At 47.8% G+C, this 14388-nt stretch overlaps 1 protein-coding gene across 1 annotated transcript in view; it reads right to left on the reverse strand.

Annotated features, from left to right (window-relative positions):
• psmd11b (proteasome 26S subunit, non-ATPase 11b) overlaps nucleotides 1-14388 on the reverse strand; it is a gene marked incomplete at its 5' end in the record, with an annotated part of 32284 nt that overhangs the window by 10567 nt on the left and 7329 nt on the right. Inside the window, 5 exons of the mRNA XM_080542121.1 lie at nucleotides 16-78; nucleotides 8861-8921; nucleotides 11806-11950; nucleotides 12085-12279; nucleotides 14013-14070. Coding sequence (XP_080398247.1) covers nucleotides 16-78; nucleotides 8861-8921; nucleotides 11806-11950; nucleotides 12085-12279; nucleotides 14013-14070 — 522 coding nt within the window. The remainder of the gene's footprint in view (nucleotides 1-15; nucleotides 79-8860; nucleotides 8922-11805; nucleotides 11951-12084; nucleotides 12280-14012; nucleotides 14071-14388) is intronic.

Genomic DNA, 14388 nt, shown 5'->3' on the forward strand with positions numbered 1-14388 from the left:
GGCTGACGGTCTCACCTTTTCAAAGTCTGCTAATGATCTGTTCTTACTGGCTAGCGCCACACATTTCAGTGCTTCTGTCTGTAGAGATAGAGGAGAGAGGGGGGGGAAGAGGAGAGAGACAGAGAGAGAGAGAGGGGGGGAGATAGAGAGGAGAGAGAGAAGGGGGGAGATAGAGAGGATAGAGAGAGGGGGGGTAGAAGAGAGAGAGGGGGGGGGGAAAGAGGAGAGAGACAGAGAGAGGGGGGGGGGGGGGGATAGAGAGGCCCGAGACAGGGAGAGAGAGAGGGAGGATAACAATGTCAGTCAGGTGAGCCAGGTACAGAGGGCAAGCAGCAGCTCATGTCACATGTGAGGTGGTGGTGGCTGGGTGTCAGGTGTGAGGTGGTGGTGGCTGGGTGTCAGGTGTGAGGTGGTGGTGGCTGGGTGTCAGGTGTGAGGTGGTGGTGGCTGGGTGTCAGGTGTGAGGTGGTGGTGGCTGGGTGTCAGGTGTGAGGTGGTGGTGGCTGGGTGTCAGGTGTGAGGTGGTGGTGGCTGGGTGTCAGGTGTGAGGTGGTGGTGGCTGGGTGTCAGGTATGAGGTGGTGGTGGCTGGGTGTCAGGTGTGAGGTGGTGGTGGCTGGGTGTCAGGTGTGAGGTGGTGGTGGCTGGGTGTCAGGTGTGAGGTGGTGGTGGCTGGGTGTCAGGTGTGAGGTGGTAGTGGCGGTGGCTGGGTGTCAGGTGTGAGGTGGTGGTGGCTGGGTCTGGGTTTCCGTTAACCGGTAATTACCGGTCTTTGTCCGATAAAATCTGTTGAAGTCCGACATATTTAAACCTCTTCGGTCATAATGTCTGGTGAAAATAATTCCCTTTAAGCACAATTTGCTAAAATTAATTTGTCACATATTCTGATTCCTTTTACATTAAAAAAGACGAATATATAGGCTATATTTTTTCTTTTATTATTAATGTGTAGACTAGCCTACGCGATGAACAAACAGCGGCAGGGTTGCCAGATGGGATTGACAATTTACAGCCTAACTAGTCCGCCCAACCTGCAGCCTAACTAGTCCTAACTAGGGATGCTCCGATCTGGATTTTTGGGGCCGATACCGATCACCGATTTTTTTCCTCAAGATCAACCGATACCGATACCGTTTTTTTTATAAATACATAACTGTAGGCCTACTGACTGGATAGCCTACATATTTTTTGCTTTTTAGACAAAAGTTTTGATCCAAGCAAACGCAGACCCATTTTTATGGCATAGTAAAGGTCTGGCCTATCACCCAGTTAGGGCCTGAAGCCCAAGTCAGTCGATATGGCTGTATAAAAGACATCATAAACGTGGCCTTCATGGTTTACATACTGTTACGTCCTCCTATGTTTTCTGTTCAGTTATCTGTCTTCCCCAGGGAAAAAAAAAATGAAAAAAAAAAAAAAGACCGGTTTTTGCGATCGGCCATTTTTGCCGATCACCGATCGAGTCATTTGGAGTGAAATCGGCGGCCGATAAATCGGAGCATCCCTAGTCCTAACTAGTCCGCCCAACCTGGATCCATACCAGTTCGCCTACAGAGCCCACAGGTCCACAGAGGACGCCATCGCGACGACTCTCCACTCCACTCTATCCCACCTGGAGGGGAAACAGCTACGCGAGACTGCTCTTTGTGGACTTCAGCTCTGCCTTCAACACCATCCTTCCAGACAGGCTAGTGACCAAACTACTAGACCTGGGACTATCACACTCTATATCAAAGACATATTACTGAACGGGCCTACCGGGCCCAGGCCCAGGGGCCCCAGAGATCAGGGGGCCCTTTGCATTTCTTGTCGCAGGGATGCCGGTAGAAAATGTCCTACTGTAACTGGGACAAATGAGATTCCTTATATGAACGTAAAAAAAATATTTTGAATATACTTTTGAATATACTATTTTGAACAATTTTATAGGGGCCCACGTCTTGCAAAAAAAAGAGAAGCTTGTGTGGGCTACATAGTTTCTATAGCCTACTCAGATTCTAATGCGAATACAGGCTACATTCCCATTGGATTAATGAGTAGGCTATAGAAACTAGACACTAGAGGGCGCTGTCACTTTGTGTACTGGGGGACAGGTCACGAGGTCAATGTCACGTGGTCACGAGGTCAATGTCATTAACAACGAACTTGAGACTGACAACGCACAGGTAAAATGGAGCACCGTCACACATTAAGTGGAGCAGCTAAACGAAAGATAAAAAAAGCAAAAGAAGCAAAACAATCTGATATTTTACATCATGTTCCTCGAATTTCAAATTTTTTCAAGAATATTACAACAAATGAAGAGAACAACATTAGGGTTGCGGGGGAGGCTGACGAGCCCATCGTGGGAGATGAGCAACAGCCAGAGCCAGTCAGCAGCACTGCTAGTGCTAGTGTGAATGCTGCACCACCAGGGCAACTGTTGGTGCTGGCGAGTGAGGAAGAGGAGCAGGCCGGTGCTCAAGAGGCCAAACGGCAACGCATGTCGCCTCCGCCGCCTGCTAACACGGAGGATCAGTTACAGACTACTCAAAGAGAGGAGAGCGAGGCTTGGTTTGAAACCGTAACTGACCCAGCTTTGTGGGAGATCACTCAAAGTAAGCGGGCCAAGGCGGTTCTAATTGACAGAGGAGTTAAAGTGTTCCAGAATCGGCGTGCACATTATCTAGCGTCTGTAAGGGATAGTGGGATTGGTGGCAAATCCAGAGTTTTAACAAATGAACAGCTGAAATGCATTTTGCCCAATGGCCAAGTGGTTGATAGAGAGTGGATTACGTATTCCCCATCCACAGGAAATATTTATTGTTTTGCATGCAAGCTGTTGTCCACTAAGTCACATGCATTCGTTACTGGCTATTGTGACTGGAAACACCCAGAGCGAATCGGCGAGCACGAGAGAAGTGAAGAACATCATGCCTGCATGCTTGCCCTGCATCAGAGAATCACATGTGCCACCGTGGACGCCGACCTTATGAAGCAAATCGATGGAGAGAGGCAATATTGGAGAGAGGTGCTTAGGAGAGTTGTCTCCGTCATCAAGTTCTTAGGGGAGAGGGGTCACGCATTTAGGGGGCATGATGAATTGCTAGATTCCCCACACAATGGAAACTACTTGGGCATCTTAGAATTGTTGTCACAATATGACCCGTTCTTGGCTGAGCATATAAGAACGTTTGGACAAAAGGGAAGGGGCAGTGTTTCATATTTATCCTCAACAATTTGCGAACAATTTATAGAACTAATGGGAGAGAAAACTAAACAAGCCATTACAAAGGAATTACATGATGCTAAGTATTTCTCTGTAATAGTCGACTCGACGCCCGATTTATCCCATGTAGATCAGCTTACCTTTATATTCAGATTTGTGAGCAAAACAGGCCATGTAGTGGAACGCTTTCTAGGATTTGAACCCATCACCAGTCACACAGGGGAAAGCTTAGCACACTGTGTTGTCTCAATGGTGCACGATCTTGGACTTGATATAGAAAACTGCCGTGGACAGTCGTATGATAATGCCAGTAATATGTCTGGAAAATACAATGGATTGCAGGCACATCTAAAGAAGAGGAATCCACTTATTCACTATGTCCCCTGTGCTGCCCATTCTTTGAATCTGGTCGGTGTCAACAGTATTGATGCCTGTAGCGATCTAGTTGGCAAATATTTTGACTTGTTGCAGTCTCTATATGCGTTCACCTCCGCCTCCACACATCGCTGGGCCACAGTATTTGGGGATTCAAATATGCCTATAAGTTTAACACTTAAATCTCTCTCCTCTACACGCTGGAGTTGCCGTGCTGACTCAACGAAAGCACTGTGGCAAAATTATGAAAAGATACAAGAGAAGCTTCGGACTTTGTCTACGGATCAGATGGAAAATAGGGCCACGCGCTCTGAAGCAGCTGGGCTCTGTGCGCAATTGGATAGGTTGGAAATGGCGTTCTTGGCCAAGTTTTGGGATACCATATTATCAAGATTTCAAGCAACCAGCGCTATTTTGCAGCAAAGAAATATAGCCCTTTTAACCGCAGTTAGGGCACTTGAATCGTTGCGTGATTTTGTGGCTGCACAAAGAGACCTTTTTGACAGTTTTGAAAGCGCAGCTCTGAGTATACCGGGTGTCAGCCAGACTTACAGACATGATAGCCATCGCAGAAAGAGACGCAAGACTTTTGCTGACGAGAATGGAGAGCAGGATATTGAGCTTGATGGAAGACGCAAGTTTCAGATAGAGACCTTCAATGTTGCCATCGACACGCTTATTCAGAGCCTCGGACACCGTCTGGAGGCCTACGGACACCTGTGCAGTTTGTTCAATGTGCTTTTCTATGTCAAATCCAATGAGTCCAATGCCTCACTCATTGAGAAGGCAAAAGTTCTGGCATCTGCATACCCATCTGACCTAGATGTCAGTTTAGCCGATGAACTAATTCAGCTCAGATCTTTTATTAAGGCTGAAGAGGATAAAAGCCCACAAGGACTACTCCGCGTAATTATCGATCGTGGCCTGCAATCTATGTTTCCAAATGTTTATGTTGCGCTGCGGCTATTTTTTACTCTGCCTGTAACCAATTGCGAAGGGGAGCGGTCATTCTCTGTGCTGTCCAGGATTAAAAACGAACTGCGGACTAAAATGACGCAACACCGTCTCAAGGCTCTTTCTCTCATGGCAATTGAGAGCGAACTGACCAAATCACTGGACTTTGATGATATCGTGGATGATTTTGCACGAAGCAGAGCCAGGAAAAAATGCTTTGCATAAGGTAAGACTATTTTATGATTAATTTAGTCTTATAAAGCCATCCTGTGGTTGCTATATATGACACCATAGTGTTGCCAATTGTTTTTGTTTGAAAGCGGTGTATTTTGTTACTGTACATGTACTGTTGTTGGCTTCAATTGAGTGTGGCATGCCTGTGTTGTAAATCCTGTGTCGTTGAAATACAGGTGAATTTTTTCTAGTTATTGTGCTGTTGGCTTTGAGTGTTCCTCCGCTGTAAAACCTGTTGAGATGCAGGTGAACGTAGGCTGTCTTATATGCTGTTGGCATTGTGTTTACTTGCGGAAAAAAAAAAAAAAAAAAAAAAAAAATTGTTTGCGCTGGGGAGGGGGGGGGGGCTTTTTACACGTCCAGGCCCAGGGGCCCATTTTTTCATGATCCGCCTATGCTCTATATGTGCATGGATCAAGGACTTCCTGTCCGACCGCCCCCAGAGGGTGCGGGTGGGCTCCCACACCTCCACAGCCCTCAGACTCAGCACTGGGTCCCCCCAGGGCTGCGTGCTAAGCCCCATCCTCTACAACCTCTACACCTACGACTTCACCCCCGTCCACCCCAGCAACTCCATCGTAAAGTTTGCAGACGACACCACCGTGGTGGGCTGCATCTCGGGGGGGGACGAGGCGGCGTACAGGGATGAGGTAGAGCAGCTGAGCAAGCTGTGCAAGGTTAACAACCTGCTGCTGAACAAGTCAAAGACCCAGGAAATCAGCGTGCACTTCAGGAGGAAAAAATCTGAGGTCCAGCCCCTGCTCATCGACGGAGGGAGCGTGGAGAGAGTCTCAACTAGTGTTGTTCCGATACCATTTTTTGATCCCGATACCGATCCCGATACCTGACCGTGCAGTACTTGCCGATACCGAGTACCGATCCGATACCACAGAGAGAGAGAGACAGAGAGACAGAGAGACAGAGAGAGAGAGGCAGAGAGAGAGAGAGGGAGAGGGAGAGAGAGAGAGGCAGAGAGAGAGGCAGAGAGAGAGAGAGAGAGAGGGAGAGAGAGAGAGACAGAGAGAGAGAGAGAGAGAGAGAGAGAGAAAGAGACACAGACACACACACACACACACACACACACACACACACACACACACACTTTACTACAGTACGTCAACCTGAACAGTGAATAATGTGCATACCTAGCTAGCTAACAAGCTATTGTTTCATGGCATTATTAGCTTTGCTGCAAATGAGTTGCAATATAAACCAGAGAGCATATCATAATATCATATCCGGACACTGACTCATCATAGGTAAACTTGAAACAGCGCTAGCTAGCTTAGCTACGGAAGCTAACTCACGTTAGCTAACACAAATTGTAGCCAAATGAGCTCAATATCTTCTGACAGCAGACAACACAATCACTACGTATGGACACCGCTCCTTCACCCACCGAGGCTGACTCACCTGTTCGCTAACGCGCTCCAACGGCACAGAGGTACAACACCGAACGCAGCTCAAAATAAGGAAATGACAAGCAGTCAGCTAGCTAGTTACGGCTGGGGTTCATCGGCTGCGTTCGTCAACTCGCTCTGGAAATCTGACCCACACTCGTGGAATGCCTCTTGTCCAATCGTATCAGGTGTTATTATTTGTTAGTACTCGCCGATACCGATACCAGCATTTTTGTGCGTATCGGTGGCCATGCCGATACTAGTATCGGTATCGGAACAACACTAGTCTCAACCCTCCGATTCCTGGGGGTGCACATACAGGATGACCTGTCCTGGAAGAACAACACAGCAGCCATCATCAAGAAGGCACAACAGCGGCTCTTCTTCCTGAGAGTCCTCAGGAAAGACCACATCAGACAGGAGATGCTGGTGGCCTTCTACATCTGCGCAGTGGAGAGCATCCTCACCTACTGCATCTGCAACTGGTTCTCCAGCTGCACAGCCGCAGAGAGGAATGCGCTACAGAGAGTCGTGAGAACGGCCCAGAAGATCACCGGCGCCCCCCTCCCCTCTCTGGAAGAGCTGTACAACACACGCTGCCTCAGGAAGGCCTCCAAGATCTCCAGAGACCCATCCCACCCTGGGTACGAACACTTTGCTCGGCTGCCCTCGATATTCGTTAATACTTTTTTTTTATTATAATAATAATAATAATGGAAATTAGTTTGTCCACGTGTCACCAGATTGCGTTCGTCTCACCCCTGAACATGTTAACATGATCATCTTTCTGAACAAGAACCAGTAGGCCTGCCGCCTACAGTCTCTCGCTGGAGTTTAAATTTAAGTTAAGCTGGACGCTCTTAAGGACACTAACGTTTTCAGTCATCCTCCTATTTGTGAGTAACTGTTTTTTTTACTGCTCCTATGGTGAGTTACTTATTTTCTATATTTTTATTTATAACGTAAAATGTGTTTTTAAGTTAAACAATTTAAGCTACTCACTGCCTTGTTTAAGAGGATTGTTATCGGACTGTAGTGTCTAGTTTGAATGTGAATGAATGAATGTGTGCAATAGCAACACAAATAAAGTTTTTCCCCAAGGAAAAAAAAGAAAAGCTTATCGATTAATCGATAATTGATCGTTAATTCTTGCGATTATCGAAAAAAGAAATGTTAATCGTTTGCCCAGCCCTAGTACATAGCCTTTATTTATGTAAACCAGCTCCTTTCCCTTCTTCTTTTTTTCTTTCCTAGCACCAGGGGAGCCCCCCCTCCCAAATTTCGTTGTTTGGTACCTGTAATGACAATAAAGACCATTCATTCATTCATAAATAACCGCTAAACCCAGTAGCCCATTCGGCGGTAACCCGCCCCATCTGGCAACCCTGTCTCTCAACGGCGCGAGTAGTTGTGAGGGAGAAATTCGTCAGTTAATTTAGTTTGATCTAGTCTTCTGCGTGTTTTGGATGTGCTAGAGCACAGTGAATGACCACCGAGGGCCGTGAGATGCGGCTAGTAAATGACGCTAGCCATCTCAACCCCGTTCATTGATTGAGCCTGCCGTGCCCGTTCCAGCCCTGAGTCGGGAGATTCAGAGTATAACATCCCACTGGCTACCTCTTCTACTCCCCCTGGCTACCTCTTCTACTCCGGGAGTTTCCATTGAATTTTCCTCCTCTACATTCGTCCATCTCCACGTGCGCTACTATCGACAACCTGGGCTACTGGTACCATTAGATTAGGATTGATTAGATTAGGTTGACATTACCACACTACATTTGAGTTTAGGGATATCAATGTTATATATTTGTGTATGTTTTATCTTTATGTATTAAATGTTATAATTGTTCCACATTTGAGACCTGTCTTCCCCCCACTCAGTTATTCAGTCGGTGTCCATCATTTTAGTTCAATTTAGTCAATCTATAGTGTTAGAGTTTAATTTGTGCCACTAAATTGAAATAGTCCACGGGTGTGTATCCTCCCGATACAGCCTCCTCATTCTCATACTCCCGAGTCCGAGAAAGTATGATTTGACAGGCAGCTAGACTTAATGCCTTCCCAATCAGCGAGACGTGGTTATAGAAATTAAGTTGTTTTATTGATAAAAAGGGTAAAACTGGAAAGAGAATATAGAAAACTTACATTACTGTCGTGAAACTATTTAACACACGTAATGTTCATTGATCGATCGATGCAGTCCGTTCAAATAGCCATCAAAAGCTAAACTAGGCATACTTAAAATGACCAATTACATCCTCAAATCCCATTAATGCAATTGAAATAAACATCTTAGCCTACAGTCGTAATTCAAAGTAGCAAAGGTGACTAGGCCCAGTGTGGCGCACGTGCAGCCCTGGACAGTAGCGCATGCGAATCATGAAAGCCTATATTATTATATAGTTTGCATCTAATCGTATCGGATGAGAAATAGACATTAAATAGCATATATATATAACCCACACAACAGCTAATCACCGCGACAAACACCTACATTATATTTGAATATGATGACCGGAATTTCTCCCGTTTGTCCGACACATTGAAATCTTTCCGGACACTTTGACCGGCACCAATTTTTTCTAACGGAAACCCTGGGCTGGGTGTCAGGTGTGAGGTGGTGGTGGCTGGGTGTCAGGTGTGAGGTGGTGGTGTCAGGTGTGAGGTGGTGGGGGCTGGGTGGGTCCTACCTGTCTCCCAGCATGCCGCAGGGCCAGTTTACCGCTGGACAGGGCCTGCACCTCCTCTGGCCTGGAGGAAAACAACAACAACAACAACAACAGACACCAGATGAGAACACGTGTACAGACAAACCTCCAGCCTTGACGTCATTGCATAACTCCTGGCCATCACGGAACACTCCCTCCCATCCCCTAACATGACACTCTGGCAGAGCAGAGAAGCTCCTTTAGCAACAGACCACTACAACCATGCTGCTCTAAGGAGCGCTATAGGAGATCTTTACAACCACTAAGGAGCGCTATAGGAGATATTTACAACCATGCTGCTCTAAGGAGCGCTATAGGAGATCTTTACAACCATGCTGCACTAAGGAGCGCTATAGGAGATCTTTCAACCATGCTGCTCTAAGGAGCGCTATAGGAGATCTTTACAACCCAGTGTTTCCTCTACATGCATTTATTGGTGGCGGGCCGCCATGAATGAATTTCCTCCGCCACGAATTGATTCAGTCCAAAAAAATAAAAAAATAAAAAATAAAAAAAATCTGAACATTTTAGCTGATTAAAATATATCTGATCCTAGATCAGCGCTATAATGGATGTTGACTAAAAGTGCACCTAAATCCACGCCCATCTCTCTCTAACCGCTGATCCAAAATCTGATTAATGACATTCAGTTGACGACGTGACACAAGGGCTCCTGATTGGTCTAAATGTGAACTGTGGTATTATTGTTATTGTGTACAGGCCACCGTAGTGACATCAGGGGGGGTATTCCATCAACATCGCTAAAGGGAAAATCCAGGTTTAGTCTGATAAATCTCGCGAGAGTTCTTAAAAATATCCAGGCATATTCTGATAGGTCTCGCGAGAGTTATCAAAAATAAGCCGGATTTTCCTTTAGCGACATTGATGGAATACCCCCCAGGTCAGGTGGGCAGGTTACGACAAGACAACAAGAGACCGGTATTGTAGAGCTTACAGAGCGAGTTAAAATAAAGACACTTACATTGAAATACAGAAGGACTCACGTGTATGTTTAATAGAATAACACGACATGGTGTCAGAAGTCCTGTAAGTGAGTGTTAAGAGTTAGATCGGCCGACAAGTGTCATTTGAGCTCGTGACGGTGAGAAGGGAGAAGAAAAGATGGACGCTAATGCTAACGCGGGAGCAGCTGCAGTCCAGAGAACGGCGCCAGTTTCAAGTGCTACGTTAGCAGACATTAGCAAGTCAAAAAACGATTCTTATGTGCCGTCACTTTAGCAACGACACAGTATTGTCAAGGGGAAAAGAAGGGGAGACGATTTTTTTATTGACAACGGAATTACATGCTGGAAAAACATGCAGCTAAAATTCAGGGAACATTTGGACAATAAGAGGCCTACTTCGTATTATATTATAGCTGATGATCTTTGTGTGTGTGTATGTGACTGTCAGTCAGAAGTTTATATTCTGTATATTCATTTTTGGTTTTTTTGGCCATCCTCTAGTTTTGGCTGTGATTAGAAAAAAAAAAGAAAAAAAATTTGTTTTGAGCGCGTGTGCGCGTTTCATGCGCGTGCACGCGAAAAAATCGCGTGCGCGGTCACGGCCATCCGCCACCATTGTCAAAATTCCTGGAGGAAACACTGTTCAACCACTAAGGAGCGCTATAGGAGATCTTTCAACCATGCTGCTCTAAGGAGCGCTATAGGCAGGGGTGCACATAACTGGTGCGCCAGTGCGCATGCGCCGCCAAAATGCATGCTGCGCGGCAGATCAGCCGCATGAAGGCGCTCTTGCGCACCAACATTTTTTTTTTTTTTTTGAAAAGTTTATTTCAGTGTTTACAGAACAGAGCAGTGCTTAAAGAGATGTCCGTTTATATCAGTGTGTTTAAAGAACAGACATTCAGTTAGTGCTTAAAGAGATGTCAGTTTATTTCAGTGTGTTTAAAGAACAGACATTCAGTTAGTGCTTAAAGAGATGTCAGTTGATTTCATTGTGTTTAAAGGAGTCAGACAGACTTTCATTCTTAAAGAGCAGTCATTTGATTTTGCATTTGTTTCTTTTGTTTTGCACACAATAATTTGGTCGTTCATCTTTATTTATGAATAAATGTCGTTTTGCTAATAATATATCCATGTATCCCTTTTTCATCCATCCTGTGGGACGGGTCGTGACTCGCGAGCTCGGGGAGCACCAAGCAGCATCCCTAGGTGCTCCTCTGAGCACTGGCCCCAAAAAGTTATGTGCACCCCTGGCTATAGGAGATCTTTACAACCACTAAGGAGCGCTATAGGAGATCTTTCAACCATGCTGCTCTAAGGAGCGCTATAGGAGATCTTTACAACCACTAAGGAGCGCTATAGGAGATCTTTACAACCACGCTGCACTAAGGAGCGCTATAGGAGATCTTTACAACCACGCTGCACTAAGGAGCGCTATAGGAGATCTTTACAACCACGCTGCACTAAGGAGCGCTATAGGAGATATTTACAACCACGCTGCACTAAGGAGCGCTATAGGAGATCTTTACAACCACGCTGCACTAAGGAGCGCTATAGGAGATCTTTCCTGCCTGCCACTATAAGACAGGACTCCTCCTCCGGCTGGCTGAATAGGGGTGATCAGAGTCAGACTGGGGGATGTTAAATCACACTGGACTGTTTTTACTGTCTATATTGTTTCAGATGTCTATTTTATTTTTCATCCTATCATTCAATTGTCACTTTACTTTGTTGATTGTGGTGTGAGCTGCTGTAATGCCTTAATTTCCCCTTGGTGATAAATAAAGTACCTATCTAGTTACCTACCTACCTATCTATCTACCTATCTACCTACCTACCTACGAACCACTTTCTTTTCATCCCCCATACTCTTTTAAATCTTACTGCTGTGAGAAAGTAATTTCCCCTGGGGGATCAAATAAAGAGCTTCAGCCCAGTTCAGACGAGAGCGCCACTACTCACAGGTTCAGCATGATCTTGCAGAGCAGCATGTATTTCAGGGAGGTGATAGCTTTGGGGTGATCCACCGAATCGTAGCCCTCGAAGGCCTCGTAGAAGTAGGAGTAAGCGGTCTTCCAGTCCTTCTCCTCTGCCGCGTGGCAGATCCCTGCAGGGGGGGGAGCCTGGTCAGGTCAGCTGGCCACCTCACAACAGCCTCATCTCACACACACACACACACACACACACAGTCTGTTTCAAGTCAAACGCTCCATGTCCGCTAACTGGTGTGTTCTCTCTCACCTGACTGCATGTCCAGGGCGGCCTGGAGCTTGGGGGGGCAGTAGATGGCGTTGGCGGTGGTCCTGGCGGAGGTGAGGGCGGCGCGGGCCTTGGGCAGGTTGCTGAGGGCGTGGTAGGTCTTGCTCTCCAGCAGCTGCACCTCTACCAGCAGGGCCTTGTCATCCATCCTTTTCAGCTCCTGCAACAGCTGGGTGCCTGAGGACACGGGGGGGGGTGGGCAGTCAAGAGGTCACTACTGGGACAGAAAGGTGGCCTGGGGTGGTCCAGTGGTCTAGCACCGTGGCCTGGGGTGGTCCAGGGGTCTAGCACCATGGCCTGGGGTGGTCCAGTGGTCTAGCACCATGGCCTGGGGTGGTCCAGTGGTCTAGCACCGTGGCCTGGGGCGGTCCAGTGGTCTAGCACCATGGCCTGGGGCGGTCCAGTGGTCTAGCACCATGGCCTGGGGTGGTCCAGTGGTCTAGCACCATGGCCTGGGGTGGTCCAGTGGTCTAGCAACATGGCCTGGGGTGGTCCAGTGGTCTAGCACCATGGCCTGGGGTGGTCAAGAGATCTAGCACCATGGCCTGGGGTGGTCCAGTGGTCTAACACCATGGCCTGGGGTGGTCCAGTGGTCTAGCACCATGGCCTGGGGTGGTCCAGTGGTCTAGCACCATGGTCTGGGGTGGTCCAGTGGTCTAGCAACATGGCCTGGGGTGGTCCAGTGGTCTAGCACCATGGTCTGGGGTGGTCCAGTGGTCTAGCACCATGGCCTGGGGTGGTCCAGTGGTCTAGCAACATGGCCTGGGGTGGTGCAGTGGTCTAGCACCATGGCCTGGGGTGGTCCAGTGGTCTAGCACCATGGCCTGGGGTGGTCCAGTGGTCTAGCACCATGGCCTGGGGTGGTCCAGTGGTCTAGCACCATGGCCTGGGGTGGTCCAGTGGTCTAGCACCATGGCCTGGGGTGGTCCAGTGGTCTAGCACCATGGCCTGGGGCGGTCCAGTGGTCTAGCACCATGGCCTGGGGTGGTCCGGTGGTCTAGCACCATGGCCTGGGGTGGTCCAGTGGTCTAGCACCATGGCCTGGGGTGGTCCAGTGGTCTAGCACCATGGCCTGGGGTGATCCAGTGGTCTAGCACCATGGCCTGGGGTGATCCAGTGGTCTAGCACCATGGCCTGGGGTGGTCCAGTGGTCTAGCACCATGGCCTGGGGTGGTCCAGTGGTCTAGCAACATGGCCTGGGGTGGTCCAGTGGTCTAGCACCATGGCCTGGGGTGGTCCAGTGGTCTAGCACCATGGCCTGGGGCGGTCCAGTGGTCTAGCACCATGGCCTGGGGTGGTCCGGTGGTCTAGCACCATGGCCTGGGGTGGTCCAGTGGTCTAGCACCATGGCCTGGGGTGGTCCAGTGGTCTAGCACCATGGCCTGGGGTGATCCAGTGGTCTAGCACCAGTACCATGGCCTGGGGTGGTGCAGTGGTCTAGCACCAGTACCATGGCCTGGGGTGGTGCAGTGGTCTAGCACCGCGATCTACAATATCCCCATTGTCGGCATGGGTTAGAATCCGGCCCATGCCCTGCTGACATGCCCTCTCTCCCTCCTTCTCCTTACTTTCCTGTCTGTCTTCACTGCATCAGACTGCCCCACTCAGAAAAAAATACTTTAAAAAAGAAAAAAGAAAGGCTAAACAGGTTTTTAACAACGGAAAGGCAAAACAATTGGAATTCTGGCTAATTCAACTTGTTAACAACTTGTTCCACACGTGTTGTTGGAAAGCGTCTCGTAAAAATATGTGAACAGGAATCGAGGCGTGTTGTGTTTCTTCTTTATTTTTTTTGTAAACAGATAAAAATATATAACATTTCACAAATGTGTCATATTCAGCACCATCCCTCCCTGCTCTTGCTAAAGTAGCCCTCCTGTTTACCAGACGCAGCCAGAGCTGCTACTCACCCAGCGTCAAGGCCTCCGGGTATCTTTTGGTGTCAAAGTAGAGCGAGACCAGGCGAGCCTAAGACGACGGGGAGAGAGGTGTGTCATGGTCATTGCAACACCGATAGTCCAGAATTACAGTCATAGTCATGTCTAGGCAGGGGCGGACTGGGATCAAAAAACAGCCCTGGCATTTGCGACACAACAGCCCTATTTTCCAAACGCAACACGGATTGTTAACATAAAAAGCTTGAGATAACCAGACTGACAAGAATCGAATGTAGACATTTGGAACACGCAACTGACACACACTACAATCGCTGATGAATTCAGAGTGCCAACAACAATCCACAGTTAACCTGAACTGTGGCATCTATTTTAGCCAAAATATTGCAAT

This window comes from Nansenia antarctica (assembly GCF_963989245.1).
Source record: "Nansenia antarctica genome assembly, chromosome: 11".
In the NCBI taxonomy this organism is placed as follows: Eukaryota; Metazoa; Chordata; class Actinopteri; order Argentiniformes; family Microstomatidae; genus Nansenia; species Nansenia antarctica.